The 18,578-nt window shown below is 43.4% G+C and overlaps 1 protein-coding gene across 2 annotated transcripts in view; it reads left to right on the top strand.

The window, feature by feature from the left end:
* pvrl2l (PVR cell adhesion molecule related 2 like) overlaps positions 1 to 18,578 on the top strand; it is a 237,067-nt gene that overhangs the window by 91,145 nt on the left and 127,344 nt on the right. For both annotated transcript variants that reach the window (XM_079368123.1, XM_079368122.1), the window contains exons 2-3: positions 14,638 to 14,750; positions 17,110 to 17,353. In XM_079368123.1, coding sequence (XP_079224249.1) covers positions 14,638 to 14,750; positions 17,110 to 17,353 — 357 coding nt within the window. The remainder of the gene's footprint in view (positions 1 to 14,637; positions 14,751 to 17,109; positions 17,354 to 18,578) is intronic.

The raw sequence follows: 18,578 nt of genomic DNA, 5'->3' as shown, positions 1-18,578 counted from the left end.
CGTGTCTGTTTTCAATCATTCATAAAAGAAGCTCTTTGGGTTTTTGACTTTTCATACGGAGCGATCTGAAGATGTCACCTTCATATTTTATTAACTCAAAACTGGATGATAAATTAACCAGCGGCTAATTAAAGATCAGAGATTAAATTAATTAGCGTGAATGATTTAAATTAGGCGGGACTTCATTATGAGTAAAGAAATATTTAATATTATTTGATCGGGATAAATGCAGAATGAGACGTGGACTTCTCAGGATCGATGTCGGCGTGTAAATAGTCCCACTGTCTAAAGATTTCAGTCTGTCACAGATTCAACAGAGATCCAAAAATAAAGTCTGATCGATGACCTTTAGTTACGTCGTGTCTCCGGCTCTCTCCCGCTGGACTTCCTTTTTCTCCATTATGATTGTAAATTAAAAACAAAAGGTCCAAAAGGACACAACAGAGCTGAAAGGAAGTATATTAAAAAATAATAATAATATGAACGTAAGGGCGGCAGTAGCTCAGTCTGTAGGGAACCGGAGGGTCGCCGGTTCAAGTCCCGGCACGGACCAAGTCCGGAAACTGGTCTGGTAGCTGGAGAGGTGCCAGTCCATTTCCTGAGCACTGCCGAGGTGCCCCTGAGCAAAGGCACCGAACCCCAAAAACTGCTCTGGAGCGCTCGCTGTGGGCAGCCCCCTCACTCTGAGACCTCTCCATTAATGCAGAGTGAAAAAAACGAATTTCCCCTCGTGGGATTAATAAAGTACATAAAAAAATAAAAAAACCTTAAAGGGGAAGTTGTGATTGCCGCCGTCGAATCACATCAGGCCAGACGAGTTGATTCAATCCGATCACGTTTTCCGAGATCTGCAAAGTCGAAGGTCAAAGATCGAGTTTGTTTTGGGACGTCTTTAGATGTCACACAGCCGAGCATGTGATCGTATGTATGTCTGTGTTGCTGCATTTACACATGAAGTACAGTAAAGACGCTGATCCTTCTCTGAATTCAGAATATTCTCTCCTGTCGTTTCCCTTCTTCGCCTTTGCTCGTTCTGTCTCTCAATATTGGATAACCGTCTCATTTGTTCCGAGCTGCATCTCTTACATCTTGATCCTCTTTTTTTTTTTTCTGAATAATTCCTTTTGATGAACTCCTCTCTGGCCTTTGATCTGAGCAGAAGAAGAAAAAAAGAAAAAGCGAGTGTATCGAGCGGTGGAAGAACATCAGATAGGGGAAAGACGAAGTCTTCAATGGGAGGCAGAGGTAGAGCTGTGCTGCCTTGATCAAGCAGGCCGGGCCATGAAAAGAAGCGTCTGCACATGAAAGAAAGCATGGAACAAAAGCCTTTTGACGTGGATCTTTTGTTTTCTGAAGATATGACAGAGATGTATCTTTCAATGCAGCGTGGCATACGTGCTGCGTCACGCTCCGCTCTCTCCCATCTCCGACCTTTTGTCCTCTCTGTAAAGGAGCTCTGTCGATCTTCATCCTGCAGCGTCTTTGTACGACTGCTACATTCGTCTTCTCTTCATGTGTATTGTTCTCTGTTCATGGTGGGTGTCCTTCCCCTTTTTCACAGGATTTGTTGGTGTGCTTTTGAAAAAACAGCCTTGAGATATCGAGCGGTCTGTTCTTTGCCCTGGCATGGTTTGTGGCCCTCGTTGTGTAGACGTAGCCCACACCGGGCCTGAGAGAACTCTCAGGCTGCTCTTATTGGTGGACCGATGAATGAGAAACACACAGGACTGAACTCTTGTCTTGGACCTGGTTGGTTGCTGATGGCGTCAAAAAAACCCGCCTGATTCGATTATTTCCTGTTGAATTGTTGTAACTGCCCACGAGCGGCGCCCTGTTTCTATTTTCCTCTCGGTCGCTCGCGTCAGCAGACGGGGAGCAGGGAGGCTTTTCTCTTTGTAGGTGAATCTACATCGTGATTGAAACGTTCAGCTTTGACTTCCTGCTTCACTTTTCTTCTCTTTTAAGAGACGTCAACGAAAAAAAAACCCAAAAAAACATCCTTTAAATTCACCTGATGATATGTGTCGCATCCAGTCAACATAAAGATCATCAACGTAAAAGCTGAGCAAAAAACAAACAATAATTACAAACGTGTTTTAACTGAGCAGCTCATTAATTTCCTTCCTTAACTTTATAGAATTTCATACATTTGCAATAAACATTTACATAACTGAAATATTCTTTATGTAATTGTACCAACCTCGTTCCCCAACTGAGTGATGCCAAAACGCTGTTTTCTTCAATGTTTCCTTACTCTTTAACTCCTTACTCTCTATCAACGCCAAAAACTACCGTTGTACCGCACTTCCGGTTAAAGGAAGCCTTCAAAATAAAAGCCCCCAAAACTCCACCACAGACGGAAACTAAAAGGAGTCAAATGATTGGCCTTTACAAAATGAATTGTATAAACAGCTCAGCCATGTAATCCAAATAAAGCTGCTCTGTGTTTTTGACTTTGTGTGAAACGGGTCAAACGCTCACCTTGTTACCTCACAGCGTGCTTTTCACTCTGAGAACGAACGTGTGTTGACTCAAAGCATTGTTACATGCAAATAACCCTGTTAGATAATACACTTACTATACAGCGCTGTGCTTGAGCTTGACGTGATGATGGGAGATATTCTACCCGAGCGCGGGGGAGTGAAAGCAATCTAGACTCCGATTCTCTTCAGTTTCTAGCGTGAAACTAAATTACACGTCTGCTACCTATTCATTACGATAACAATGGTTTCTGTGTGAAGGATCGTGAACCTCGTCAGCCTCTTGATGGTTTGGAAGGTGTTGGAGTGAATAGGGAGTCTCTGCTTCACCTATCATCAAAAGGCCAATATCAAACTTGATTAAAGGCGACTTTATACAGCAGAAGTCATTTAGAGTCAAATACCAATTACTGGTGAGTCAGCTCGCTCGCTCATTGTTAGTCTCTCTCTCTCTCTCAAGCACAGAATGAGCACACTGTGTAATAGTAGAATTTTATTAATATCCAAATCATGTGGGTGAGTGAGATCCTTACACCTGGAAAAAAATCCTCTCTTTTCCGGAGGATCAGCAGATCGTCCGGCGTGCATTCCAGGATTCACGCCGACGCCGTTTAAAAGGTTTAATATTAAGCCCACAAGTCCTAATATCATTTTTTGTTAGCCTACAGGATTATGAAGGCCAAGTTTAACACACACACACACACACACACACACACACACACACGCATATATACTGTATATAAAAGAGAACTGCAGTAAATGTGCCTTCTGCTGACGGCTTCACTGAAAAGCCTCCTGCGGTGTAAACGGACCAATTATCGGAGCCTGTAGCCGCCCAATAACACTAATCTGAAGTGAATATGCTGTTACAGTTGTTACAGTGCTACCCTGCCCTGCTGTGCACTAGTTTTATTTGGAAGTAATTAAAATCCTGTCTCGTATTGACACCTTTCTCAAACAAAGGCAGGGCCACTGAAGTCAATAAAAACATGGTTTATTAATTCAAGTTTTGCAGTAGATGCATTTAAATAAATATTACCTATAATACCGACCTTAAAGGAACAATGTGCAACACGTTCCTCACAAATAAATCATAACTCCAGTGTGTCCTGTGTGAATGTGTGTGTGAGTCCTGACTGTCTCCAGTGAGGGAGAAGCTGGAGTCCTGCTGGCTGTGTTGTTGTTGTCAGAGCTGTGTTTACATGGACGGGACGGCCGGCTCCTCCCCTTGTGTTTAAAAGAAGAAGAACATACTCACTGATTATTAGGATGACATGGAAGAGTTTTTAGATCATGCTCATTGCAGCTCGAGCTTTCTCATTCTTAACTCCTCGGTGTGAACGTGAGTAGAGAACGGTTTGGAGGCGTGTCTCTGGATGGAGGAGGTGTGGCCAAACAGATGTTTGTTTTGGTTTTATGCTTCTTGATCAAAAAGTTGCACATAACTTCATAAAACTAAAACTCTCGACTTCATTAAACTAAGTCAGTATTTGGCTCACAGTAACAGCTAGCATTGACTGTGAGCTACACAAAGTTTTATTTATTTATTTTTAAAGCTGTTGATGTTTTTGGAGACTGGATTTGTTGAGCTTCTACTTTGTGATAACTGATCCTGAACAAATACTCATCAATTAAATGTGTGATATCTTGCTTTGGGTTTTTTCTGACTTTAGGAGAGACTTAAAACGGTGTAAAAAATAATGGGGTTTTTTGTTTCTTGAAGAAAGAACAACATGAGTCTAATTATAAAATCAGAAGTCTCCTTTTCTTATTTCATTCAATCATGCAAAGAAAGTCAAACTTCCACTTTTATATTCACACATCAGAGATCTGCAATTTAAAGTGCATCTCCGGTTGTCGGCTTTATCGTTTTACAGTTTTATTTCAGAATTCTATTTTTACCTGTAAAAGTCCAAAAAAGCAGCAGATAAAAAGCCATTTCATATCCCATCGGGGGGGCTAATCACACACGGAGCTTATCAGAAAAGCCACCGTTATTGCAGATATGGTCGAGAATGCTTCCAGCTGTGACAAACTTTTCCAATTTTCCATTTAGATTTCACCAAACAGCTCGGTGCTCTTCACACTGTAAGTGCTGTATCTAATCAGGCAAAGACCACACGCTTTCAGGGCCAATTACAGTTAATTCTGGGTCACTGATGTGTAGCACAACAACTCCTGCAGTCTTCTTCCTCTTTTCTGTCCTCCATATTAATAATCCACTTTGATAATGGGCAGACTATCATTCACCCTCATGTAATGTATAATTTTAACATTGTAACATATGTGAATGGATATTACAATCTATCCAGTATTTAAGAGACAGGACCTTAATTATCTAAAATTTAATGACCAGAGGTTGGTTTTTTTCTTTTCTGTTTTGATCCAGGGTTTGTGTATTTGATGGAGCGCAAAGCAAAACCCTGAAAAACATAACTGCACCAAGACCTGCAGTTCCCAAAGTGGCCACTTGAGGCTTGCTCCAAAAGCAAGTCTTTAGGCCCCATTTTAAAATGTCAAACTCAACAGACGATGTATTACCAGACAGAATATTAATTTTTGAAGTTGTGCATTTTTCATTTGGATGTGGCTCAACGGACACAAACAAACCATCATACACTTTTTTTTTTGTAATTTATTGTACAAAACTCCTTTTTTTTAATTTAACACTGCTTTAGTTAGACAAATGAACAGTGTTGGTTAGCCACCATGTACGATATCCAATTAGCCAGCTAATAAATTAGACTAAAGTTCAGACTGATAACTCGGCATTTGTTGAGTTTCAGCCTCTACATGTCCACCATCTTGTCCCAATATTGTCTATAGAGCAATTACAGAAATGGTGGCCATGAGGCAAAAGCTAAAGCTTAAAAAAAGCCAACTCCTGGACCGATGGGAGGTCAACATCGTTCACGTCCGATTTAAAAGAACATGTGCACTGACTAACCACGCGTTTTGTCTACTTGTCATTCAAAATCCTTTTAATATAAAAGAGCAGCTGTCATTAATCAAACACCATCATTATATTTGAAGCCCAAAATGTTTGACATTGACGGATCTAAAGAATGTGAGGAGGTGGAGAATAATGAAGTGTTTCTGAATCCTTGCAGCAGCAAATTACAAAAGATTTCCTGCTTGTCATCAGCCTTTGATGATTTGATTTGAATATTTTTAAATGGTGTATATTCAATTTTTTGAATTAATTTCAGCTGTATTAGCGTCTTTATGGTAATAAATCCTCCAACACACATCGATGCCAAGACCTCCTGACTAACAGTGAACGCTAACCGTCCGTGTGTGAAACCAAAGCCAACCTCGTGACAACTAATCTCCTCTTTTCTCCGCCTGCACCGCGCTCCTGATCAGTGTCCTGTTACTGAAAAGCCAAAGCAGAATGCCATGATTATGAGCTGTCAAATGCCAATTAGTGGTAATTCAGCTCCCCAGAGTGTGCTCGATGAGACAGTCACTCAAAGCCAGCTCTCCTCTGCAGCTTCCCTTCTCCTCCACGTCACATTTGGGCGATTACACGCTGTGCTTTTTTTTTTTTTTCACATGTGAATGTCAGGAGCCGCAGATTTTAATGGGAGTTGACCTTTGTAATGACTGTGCCATGTGTGAATAATATGAGAGCTAACAGTGATTGATAACACGTCCTGTAGCCCTTAAACTGTCAGGATACACACACAGACACACACACTGACAAGTATTAAATGTGGACAAGCTGATGAATGGTTAAATTGATTATCTGTAAGAAAGGACGATTTCCAGAGACTTACAGCAACTGGAATCAATATTTTAACATCAACTATCAGATCACATCACAACTCGTATAAAGGAGGTCACTCAGAGAGACAAATACAGGGAAAATGATTTGTTACTAAATTATTACCTTAGCTCAGTTACTGTCGTTAGCTTTGTTACTTGGGAAAAAATAAAAACCAATTGACCCGTCGTGCCATGTCGAAGTGTTGAAGAGATATTTAAAACAGCAGCAGAGCCTTGGAATAAATTTTAAGTGTGCAAAAACAACAATGGAATAAGTCTGACACTAAATTAGTTTTTATCACTCATCCATTTTGATTCTGTGAACAATAAGAGTTCTTCTACGATGAGGCGTGTAGCTCACATCAGCTCCAGCGCTCAGCCTGACGTTAGCTTGATTGAATGTTAGGCTGAAACAGCATTTCCAGCACAGAGACCGACATCCAGCGCCCCCTGCAGGAAGCATTTAGCATCTATTGTAAGCATGTCAAATATTTGTGATTTGATGGTCGCAACATGGCCAAAGACTAGACTCTGACTCGAGGCTAATGTCGTCTCCTACTGTTCAATTTATAATTGGTAAATCTGTCTTTAAAAAATTAACACATTATCTAAAGTTTAGCCTTTAATTATCGTTGGACTGGACGACAAAATCCTTTCGCCGTCGCTCAGGAGTCCACGAAAAACATTAACAACAATCTTTACACAAAACACAAAAATTAAACGGGTGAGAAAAGACAGCATATGCTGCACTACGTTAAAACACCCTGGTGACGTCCTCACTGCTACGTTCAAATGAACATGTCTTTTATATTCATGTTATTCACGTGAAGTTAGAACATTTCCCACAAGCAGCACAGACTCTAAGTAACTGTAATTATATTCTTTCAAACATCTCCTATCCTTGTTAGCCGCTCCGTCACGTTAGCCGCTCCGTCACGTTAGCCGCTCCGTCACGTTAGCTGCCTTGAGCTCTGTTTCTGCTTGAATGCTCAGCGCGGCGCTCTCGACAGCTGTCTCTTCACCGAACACGGTACGACCCGCCTCCACCTGCATCTTTACCTCGACGACTCGAGCTGGAGGACAGAGACATGATGGAGTGTATGATCACAAAGGGAACCTGCAGGTTATTTCACTCTTGGATGAACACAACAATGACATTCTGTATTTTATATGGATGACAGGAAGTGAATTTATTCTTTAAAGACTTCAGAGTAAATGGTTAAAGGACTCAAGATTAAGTAAGTAAGTGGTTTTGCACCACAGGTCAGACCTACACACCAAGACGACTCCTGAATGAGGTCACCCGTCTGTTCCTGCAGGGGGCTTTGGCGTTCCATCCATGGCGGTCTCCATGCTGGGAATACTGTCTTAACCCTAACCCTGATTTCGACATTCTCCGTCCGTGCCCCGGTCCGTCAGCGCCGCACACGACACTTGTCACTGCCGCTTAAGTCAATGATTAGGTTTCCAAAGCGAGCGCGGCGGAAATTAGACGTCCCGTCGATTTCAAAATAAAACAATCGTATTTTCCATCACTTTATCGACATTACGTGAAAACAGTCGACAAATCGACGTCAGAAAGACGAACATAAATGTTGTCTGCGTGTTTTTTTCTCTTTGTTTCCGCCAGTGTGAGATCTTGTCGCTCTCCTGTGATGATAACAGATGAATGGGTAACTTTCTTTTCTATTGGAAAGTCTTAGCCAAAGACGAAAACATACAACACTGATGCTGGAGGTTTGAAGTGAAAGGTCACAGACCGAGATGAAGAGTTTGTGTTGAGCGTCTTCCCGAGGTTCTTTAATATCAATCGATGTCAAACGCACAAACATCCTTTTGTATTTCTACCTTTTTATTAGACACATTTTTAATTAGTGGTTCCTTTTTCAAAGTAAAAGACCCGATAAACTCAAACAACACGGTCAGGCCATCGACTGTTTCATTGAAAATTTTCCTTTTGAGGTGTGTCGAAACATCAGTCGAGCTTCAGAGAGACAAACAAGGCGTCAACATGGAAACACTATCATTATCCTCGTCTGGTAAACATGTTTGATTAATAAGTACTTCCTGACATGCCTTGCTACCTGCCAGTGTTCAACACAAAATGTAAAGTTTCACCAAACACCAATCACACTTGGCCATCAGAGGACACCTATGAATTGATGAGTCTGATTTTGTTTACGATAATTATGGTGTCCAGAAAAAGTAAATAATAATCTTGACGGGTTAAAAGGATTCCTAATGCATCACTTTCAGCTTTTCAGACCTATTTATTCTTTCTTTTATTTAAAGTGTTGACAGCTGCTAATAATCAAACAAACACGAGCCAACAGATTTGACGTCTTGACAGTCCAACAAAAAAATAATAATAAATGCCAGAACTAAACAGCTGGGGTTCACTGGCCCGTGCGTGCAGCCCATCAGCATATTCCTCACGCTTACACCGTCCACGCCGGCCGACACGGGGAGCTCCGCGTAAACAGGCAAATGCCACGAGCCTCTAAATGTCAATTAACTGTGATTCATCTCTGGTGCTTTGGGAACACAGCAGAGTGTTGCCATTCATTGAACCGCCTCCCCTCTTTGACTCTCCCATTACATTGTGCTGGAGCTCCAATCCTTTGGTGACTCCAGCGAGCGCAGCAGAGTAAGCGGTAAATTGTCTGATCACAGGGGTTACGAGCCAATAATGGAGGACTGAAAAGAAACGGGTCATTGTGGTGAACTGACACCAATTTTCTCGAACCGAAAGGAAACGAGTACGTGTGAAAATAAAAAGGGCAAAAAGCAGGGAACAATTATCAGATTTGAACTTTCTAACAATCTAGAAACTTAAGAATGTGGAGCAAGAGGAGAATAAAACATAGATATTCATATTTCAAACAAGTAAACTTTGTTGTTGTTTTTTTTCTCTTTTAAAGGTTTCTGAAAGAATCAAAAAAATTAGATGCCTCCTGATTTAAAAGATTGATCTTCCTCTGTGATCAGACATGAAGGAACAACAATGCAGCAGCCAGCATGTCCTCCTTCTAACTTTAGATTCTGCTCCTGAATGCTCTGGATTTGATTGGACCAGAGAAGGTTGAAAGGTTTACAGACCGATGCAGAGCTGGCTAAACACTGAAGCTACAGTGTCCTCCACATGCAGAGCTGGCTAAACACTGAAGCTACAGTGTCCACCAACATGCAGAGCTGGCTAAACACTGAAGCTACAGTGTCCACCGCATGCAGAGCTGGCTAAACACTGAAGCTACAGTGTCCTCCACATGCAGAGCTGGCTAAACACTGAAGCTACAGTGTCCACCGCATGCAGAGCTGGCTAAACACTGAAGCTACAGTGTCCACCGCATGCAGAGCTGGCTAAACACTGAAGCTACAGTGTCCACCACATGCAGAGCTGGCTAAACACTGAAGCTACAGTGTCCACCGCATGCAGAGCTGGCTAAACACTGAAGCTACAGTGTCCACCACATGCAGAGCTGGCTAAACACTGAAGCTACAGTGTCCACCACATGGTGACCTGCGTGAGAAGTGGTATTTACACATAAATGTTGTTTTGGTGCCAGGTCAAATTCCTTGCTGGGGGACGGACAGCGCTCTGTAATGTTTTGAATTTGGACTGCAGTACTGATTTTAAACACTAGGGGGTCAGATGCTTAATGATCCTTTAAAAGAAAGCTGCCGTTGGATGTGCTTTCTTCATCTGTATTAAGTGGGAAAAAACAGTCCGGTAACTTTTTGAAGATGAGATGTTGCAAGATCTTTTTATTTTATTTTGCGAAAATATCACAGAAACAGCTCAGGAAATCCTGGAGGGTTAGTTCGAAGTCCAGATCCTGCTCTCCAGATGAGCATGTTGTTTTCTCTGTGCGTACTAAAGAGACTCAGAGGAAGATGCATCGACCCTACAGCCAATCAGCACAGACACCCACGGGTGGAAAGGATGGTCGTGTCGGCGTGTATCAGCTGCAGGAAGAGAAGCCTTCCTCACGCTCACGGCTTCACGTCTCCGTGTCGCCTTTTAGAGTATCTGTGAAAATGAATCACTGCGAGTGTGATCTCACGCCGATCTCTCCTCTGCTTTCACTCTTTCACTTCCACTCTTCGCACCGGGTATCTCTTTGTGCTCGTTTTTTTGAACCTGCACTTTTCTGTTGCCTCCTTTCATTCTCCGTGTTTCATTCGCTCCTCCAGTCCTGGCCCTGCGGCGCCATCGCCTCCAGTCTCTCTCTCTGCTTCACTCATTCCTTTAGACGCTTTTCAAACCATCTTCTTCACTTTCTTTGGCTGTTTCTCTTGTATTATATTGCATTCATTCTTTTCTCGACATGTTATGTCCTGTCTGTACTCCTTTCACACTTTTCTCGACTCCTCGTTCCTGCGTTCTTCTCTCCATCGTCCCCTCTTCTTCCTCTTTTTCACTCTTGATGTGACTTTCTTCCTCGGTAATCGTTCAAGAGATGTCGTTGTCTACTTTTGATTCATTCTTTTCCCCGCCTCTGTCTCTCTGTGTGTGTGTGTGTGTTTTTGCATGTCAGCTCCTCATGAGCAGTGGCAGCTGTGTGTGGATGTGTTTAATTAGGGGAAATTAAACTGTGAGTTTGAGCAGAAGAAGAAGACGAAGAATGTGATGGAAGCAGGAGAAAATTACAGAGACAGAGATGAAGACTTAGAGTTGCTCTCCGCTTTTCTTGTTCACGTCGGCTGTGGAAGAACTCCTCTGACAGCCAGTAGTTTGCATTCATGAGTTTTGTGTGTGTGTGTGTGTGTGTGTGTGTGTGTGTGTGTGTGTGTGTGTGTGTGTGTGTGTGTGTGGTGCCATCCTGTCTTACAGTGGAAATGGATAACTGGTTTGACAGCCCATTGTCTCCCTCAGGGTAGAGACTGTGGTTCAATGACTGAGTCAGTCTCTTGTGCACTCATGTTACGAAATGATTTGATTTATGCACATGCATGCACACACACACACACACACACACACACACACACACACACACACACACAAACACAGTGTTCAGCATACATACAGTGTGCCTTTGCGTAGACGATCCTTCCACATGTTAAAAGCATGTGAAATACCCCTCTGCTCACACACTCTTCACGCCTGCTGTAAGTATGTGTGTGTGTGTGTGTGTGTTTTACAGCTGATTTGCCGGCTAAAACCCCAGTCGGCCCATTCACCTCTGTGCTGCGGCATGTAACATATTGTCCTAATCAATCCCTCACACACTAAGAGGCTTTTGCAGTGGAACCACCCGGGGCTAGCTGGAGGTTGGCGAGTGCTTATCCCCCTTTTTTCTTCCGGAGAGAGCGAGAGTTCTGCTCCCCCCAAAGAATTTTATCTTTGCAGGCACAGAGGCTGACTGAGAGGGCAGCCAGCGACGGGAGGTGGAGGAGAAAAGAGCGTGGTCGGATTTGATCCTGGGTCAGCGGGGGGGGGGCGGGCGGCTCATAGCGGGGGTTTAGAATCGCTGCATCAATGTCAGCGAGAGAGAAGTGAAAAGAGCCGTGCAAGTGGAGAGAAAATCAAAACAGTGTTCTTACATGTCGGAGTTACTAAAGTGAGCATCAAGAGGTTTAATGATTCGTCCTCTTTGTGGCAGAATGACGTGATTGTGAGGATCTGACAATCAAAGTCTCGTTAAGAATGTCAGGCCTCATATGAAGCAGCCAATCACACGCCACTGATGGACCTCGGACTCGACCGCTTAACGAAGGATTACAAGTGCTCGTTTTTGCTCTCTGATCCTTCCTCTTTTGTTTTTCTTACTCGCTCTTTAAGTCTCTGTTTCTCATGATTACAAGGATTACAAGTTCATTACAGTTCATTAATCTTGAGAAAATTTAATACTGCAAATGTTGACTTTATATATTCATTTTCCCCGTGGTTAAAAAGGCTGCTTGCTGAAGAATAACCTAGATTTAAAAAAAAAAAAAAGACATTTTACCAAAAAGCAGGACAATTTATGAAGCTGCTGAATCGCTTTTAAAAAAAAAAAAAAAAAAAAATTGTTCATGACAAAACGGGGTTGAAATCAGCACCTCCAGCTTCCTGGTTCTCCCTGAACCTGTGAACAGATATTCATGTATTCATCTCATCCTGTGAAGAGAGGCTTCAGCGTGCGTTCGTACGAGGTGATGATGCCATGATGGTATTTTGATTGTCGAATTCTGACGAAGCTATCTACAGCTGGCAGGCAGGAGCGAAGTTTCCCAGGACACAAATCAGAGGAAATGGAGCGTCAAATGGAGTTCACACTAAAGATGATCGAGCCCGCTTTGGGCCCGTGTCCCCCTCGTGATTTTTAAGATGGCTTTTTATGAGTATCTTAAAATGTTCCCGTGGTGTGTGAAGACCAGATCTGTTTGGATTACGGTGGACGGATATTAAACTTACTAAGCAACAATCACAACCCTGAGACTGTTTGACACATGTTAAATCTCTGAACAGTTTAAAAGGCTCCAACCTGTTCCAATCCTAACTGCACTGAAAATATAAAAACCTGTGAAGTCGTTTGGTAGCTTCAAAGCTAATCACACTCGCTAATTTCATCAGTCATTTACCCTTCATCATTTTTCTTTAATCTCCTCGTGGGGCTGACAAGGTGTGTGTGTGTGTGTGTGTGTGTGTGTGTGTGTCTGCATGGGACATTTCATGTTCCATATATACTGCTTTTACTTGCTGAGTGATGTATGTTTATGTTGTTTTGTTATCTGCCAATGGACTGCAGAAGTAAAGTAGCTTAAAGCTAACTCTGGTGCAGTGCATCTAATGGTTCCATTTAGTTTTCAAATTGCACGTCGTCCCTTACAAATAAAGTTTAATGGAATTGAATTTGCAGACAAATCAGTTTTGAGCTTTGACTGAGACATTTGCTGGGACTCAGGACACGGAGCTTGAAAACCGGGATGTGTAGTCCCCATCCCCAAAGATCTGACTTTGCTCGTTGTCTTCAGTCTTGAATTGGATCCCTCAGAAGTGAGAACTAGCTAAAGCCTGTGAGGTCACATGACCCCGATGCCTGCTCTGTTAAGACTGCTAGCTGTGCCTTTAGCTCACATTTTAAAGCGGTTCTTTCTCTGTTTGGGGATCATCACCCGGTTGTGTTTATTCAGTGAATGAAATGAAGAACAGGAAGCAGCGGCTCTTTATTATCAGGGGACACGACACAGTGAGTGAACTTTCAGAGATTAGTTGGCCCCGACTCTGACCTTAGTGTAAGTCCAATAAACCTGGAGCTGTTTACAAGTTCTTATGATATAATACAGTTTATTATAGTCGCTGTTTTAAAGGGTGAAATTTAAATGAAGTGTACTTTCTATCCCGGCTACATTCAGGTTTATATGCACATGAAGGTATGTTTTAGTAATCCTGATGTTTAGAAGAATATTTCCTTTGACTTTCCTGCTGCTCTCAAAGCTGCAGCTTCGACTGAAAGCCTGAAAAATGCACTTTGCACGACGCCGGTCCTATTTGTCAAATCCATCAGGAATTCAGTGGAAGTGTTGCTCTCCTGGTGAGTGCATTTGAACGCAGAGAAAGGACAGAATTGGTACCAACACTGAATCTTGTGCGGAAATAAAATGGGGGTATCACAGCCGCCCTGCGACCAAAAAAAAAAAAGGGAGAGAAAGTGGAGCTTCAAAAGACGTGTTGCAACGTGTGCACGGCAGTCCAGAGCTGCACACGGTTGAGTCAGACGATCACAGCAGAAGCAACATAAAGAAAGATGTTCCACTTGTCCAATTTGAACGCGGTGTTTTCGGAAAGCGCCTGCAGGTCGGCAGGAGCTGCACGGCGTTCAGACGGTCTGGAACTGTTCCTCCTTTCATCTCCGCTTTAGTTTGAGTTATTGCTGCAGCTCCCTGGGCTTGTTTCCACTGAACCTTTATTGGCCTTTCCTGACTCTTCATGCTCTCTCAACGTGGAGCAGAGTAACAGTCTGCGTTCAAGAAGCTGTGGCGCTCCTCGAGGCTCGCCCCCTAGTGATGCCTCCTGGTAGACGGGCTTTACGTTAATGAGGAGGGCCTCGCTGAAGGAAGCCGGCTAAGACTCTGCCTGAGGCTTGTTATCAAAGGCTTAAGATCCCATTTGTTTCTAGACCTTCAATGAACCTGTCTCAGTTTCCTCCCTCAAAATAGTTTTGATTTCCTCACGTTTGTCCGTCTCTGGTGCTTCTCTCTTGTTTTGAGTCATCTATGACACGTTAAAGGGGAGAGATGATGAAATGCTCCTAACAGCGAGGTGTTAGCATGCTGCGCTCTCCGTCTAAGTTTCTGTTTGCCTGAACGCTCAGCACAAACATGTTCAATTATTCAAACACTGTTGGTTTTGTGGATGATTCATAATAAATCCTGTTCTTTGTCTCCTTTTTTTCGCCGCCTTCAGGTGTCGGGGCTCAGAAAGTGCGAGTGGAGGAGGAGCTGGAGGCATATCCCACGGAGTCCGTCGACCTCCGCTGCCAATTCATCGATGGATTAGGCAAAACCAAACTCACACAGGTAGGAAGACCAAACACAGCTTCGAGGTTTTTGTTGCTTTTATTCTGGCACAATGTCGAGGTCGGCGGTTCAAGAAAACTGTGTATTTTTTTATTGGAAGAAACATAAAGAGACGGTGGCTTTATTTAGGTGGGAAAGAAACAAATCGGTGCCTTACCTCGACATTTTCTGAGTGCAGACAAAACATGGACTTGCCAACAAAAGAAAAATCACTGCAAAGTTTTCGTCAAAAGAATGACCTCAGCTCGTCCCATGTGTGAGGAACAGTGTGTCGACCTGAGAGCAACATCTCCCCGGCGTCTGCTCAGCGCTTCCCACACACAAACCAAACTTGGGCTGGCGGCCCAGGTAAAGCTCCAGAGAGCGAGAGAGAACGAGCGCCGCTGCGTGCTAGCCGTTAACGCTCAATCACCGTTTGAGGTGTGACGTCTGGCGCGAAAACAGAAGCTTCGTCTGCTCTCCTTCTCATTGTTTTTCTGCAGGTGAGGTTATTCTGCACTCTTCAAGGTTTTTGATGCTATAACACGAGCAGATGGCTCAATGCACAGCAAACAGGATCTCTGTGCGCAGGTGATGGTCACGCGTTTATGTTACATTGCACAAACAACAAAAAACTTCTTTCTGTTAAAATCGCCTCACTCCTTCTCGCACTCAGCTGCAGAAATCCACAAATAAAGTTTTTTTGAATTGAATTGAATATGTGTGGATCCTTAAAGTTAACATTTCAGAAGAACATTGAAGTCACATTAGGCCAACAGGAAGTTCACATCCTACTTTCTTTACAAACTCTGCACAGTCGCTGCGTAGCTGGCGGTGACGCATCGAACAGTCTGGCGCTACATTTGGAGCTAACTGACTTTTTTTTTTTAGAGGTCAGAGGTCAGACGATAACCAGAGGAAAAACCTGACCTCCTGCGACGACAGAAAGAGGATTCACTCAGCGCTGTTTTAGTGCGTTAGCCCCTCGACGCTTTATGAATTAGATCCTTGGATGGATATCACAGGAGGCTCGCTAACAAACAGAGCTAACGTTAATTCTCAAATCCTTCTGAATGATTTGGAAGTCTGTGTGAAACTTCAGGTGAAAACTCAACCTGACAGCAGCTGAACTGTTTGGATGTTTTAGAAAACATCAAACAGGCTAACGCTAATTGCTCTGAGCGGCTTGCTGTTTTCATTTGATGCTGGTTTGATCTGTCCCCCCCCCCCCCCCTTTTAGAGCTCAGGATGGAATCAATAAGCAATTTGTTCACGTACAAAAAAAACAAAAAAAAACCCTTGAAATTGCAGACAGACTTTAATTGCAAGCGATCATATTTTCTCCACAGTCTCCGGCTAACGAGCGAGTCTCATCCGCTAAGTTGTTCTGACATCTCGGTTACAATCCGTCTTCCTCTTCTCGACCTTCATCCCGCTCCGATGTCTGTCTCTCCCCGGCACGTCATAAGCCTGAGAGACGTTCGCTAAATGTGTATTGATGAACTTTTCTCCCCCTTCTGCAGTGTGTACTTAACACTGTCACTGTGAGAAAGCAAGAGGAAAAAGGAAATCGATTGGGTATAACGTCGCAGTATTCTCCCTCGTGGTGGAGCCTCATACCGCCATAAAAAGAAGTCGATATCTTTCACAAATCACAAATCTGATGACGCACGAGCCTTTCTGTCAAACTCCATTCTCTAACATGTGAACCTGCTTCCTAAAAGTAGCTTGTTTTTTTATCTGAGAGACCTTTAATTCAATCTTCTTTATTCGATGGAGTTTGAGCTTTTGCTCCGATGAGAGGAAGTATTTAAGGAGGGGTATCAGAGTGCTGGTTTAAATACTTATTAAAGGGATACTTCACCCATTTACATGAAGCTGGATATCATTAGAAGCATGGTAGTAGTGGTCATGAATCCAACCCTCATTTTGCAAAAGCGTCATATTGCATCACATGAAGAAAACTTCCAGGCAAAGAAAAACACATTTTTCTCGTCTCAGTTCAAAATGAGGGCTGGATTCACGACCATTCAACACTACTACCATGTTTCTAATGATACACAGCTTCATGTAAATGGGTGAAGTATCCCTTTAAGTTAAAGTACCAGCTCGACCAATCAGATTCATCTTCTTAAAGATTCAGACGTCGAACTCTCACATGACCGCCGCCTTCTTTGCTCTTTGCGTCCTCCAAAGCTGTGACGACAAGTAAACAATGAAGTATGTGATGAATAAACAATCTATGTAAACACAGAGTTCACAACAACACAGCCAGCGGGACTCGAGCTTCTCTCTCATTCTAGACCGTCAGGACTCCGACTTATCGACACAGGACTTGTCGCACATTGTTTAACACTAAACTGGACTCTGTGCTCTCCAGGTGTCTTGGATATGGGAACCCATCGATGGTCAGAGGGACAACATCGCCGTTTACCACCCGATCTACGGACAGAGTTTCCCCAACTTGTCGTTCAGGGATCGAGTCGTCTTCCTTCAGAACTCCCTGGAGAACCCGTCCATTAGGATTTCTAACCTGAGGATGGCTGACGCCGGCCGTTACACCTGTGAATACGCCACCTACCCCACTGGAAACGAGCAGGGGACGACCACCCTCACAATGCTCGGTGAGTCCAAAACTGTTTTTGTCTTTCAGGCAAGGAGGGAACATACAGTACAGAGTCGGTGTGTAAAGAGGTTAACAGTGTTTCCACTCTCCTGCAAAGAGAACGCTGCGCTTCAAACAGGCTGTTCTGCTACATCAGCCCTGACAAGCACCTCCCCAGCCATCTGCTTATCACTGCTCTCTATGAAAGAGCTTCCCATCGGGGCCAGAGCCCCAAGAAGACGCCATGGAAGAGCACTCTCAAGGTGTGCTGCGTGAGGGGGAAAAAAAAGAGAGCGAGAGAGAGAGAGAGAGAGAGATGGGCGGTCGAGGTTTTAATGCCGAGCTCGACGTGAAGGAAGGACAGAACGAGATAAAGTCTTTGTTCCTCAGACTCCCAGCACGTTGTTGGAAACACGGCGTTGAACCCTGTTTTTAGAAAGGAACATAATGATGATTACATGAAAAAGAAAAACACTTCAGGTTTCTACAATTTGATTCTGAGAGTGAAAAATGTGTTTTGTTCAAAGATGACAGCTTGTCAGAGAGCAGGCGTAATGACTGCAGGAACAATTTGCGCTCGGTGAACAGACTGGTATTCATTTATTTTTAAACAATGACTCGGGCTAATTTGGATTTATAGGACGGTTGGCTCGGTTAAGTGAGAGAGTAATTTAGCATGGTGAGAGTCAGAGGAAGCAACTAAGCATGTTTGGTGTCATGCTCTCCCCCTGTTGTTTTAGTTGACTCAGTACTGTGTTGTTTCCACATCATGTCATCCTGGCAGGGCGTTTAGAGGCTCAATAGATGTCAGGTTGTTGTCATAAAGGAATCCATGATGTTGACATTTCTGAAGCTCTTATGTGACCTTCTTGATATAAATACTTCTAAAGGTCACATCTTCTCCTCCTCTTCAGTTTAAATAACACTCAGAGCTGCTCTTCATCATGTGTGTGAAGTGTGTTGTTGTAAATCCACTCTGATCCTGTATTTGATCATGTCTATAAACCCCTCTATTTCAGCCCTGCTCAGAACAGGCTGTTTCTGTGTCTGTAGCTTTAAATATGTAAATGAGCTGTGTCTGACCACGCCCCCTCTCTGGAAGGGCCTCGGGTGTCCTCGCTGCTTTCTGGCTCCATGTCCTATTGTTTACGGTGAGAAGGCAGACTCAGAGGGCAGAACAAACACCTAGCTGTGGGAGTGTCACCCACCTGGGGGAGGGGCTACTGCCCTTTGTGATGTCATAA

Source organism: Symphodus melops (assembly GCF_947650265.1).
Source record: "Symphodus melops genome assembly, chromosome: 18".
Classification (NCBI taxonomy): Eukaryota; Metazoa; Chordata; class Actinopteri; order Labriformes; family Labridae; genus Symphodus; species Symphodus melops.
This window is presented reverse-complemented; position numbering and strand designations above follow the sequence as displayed.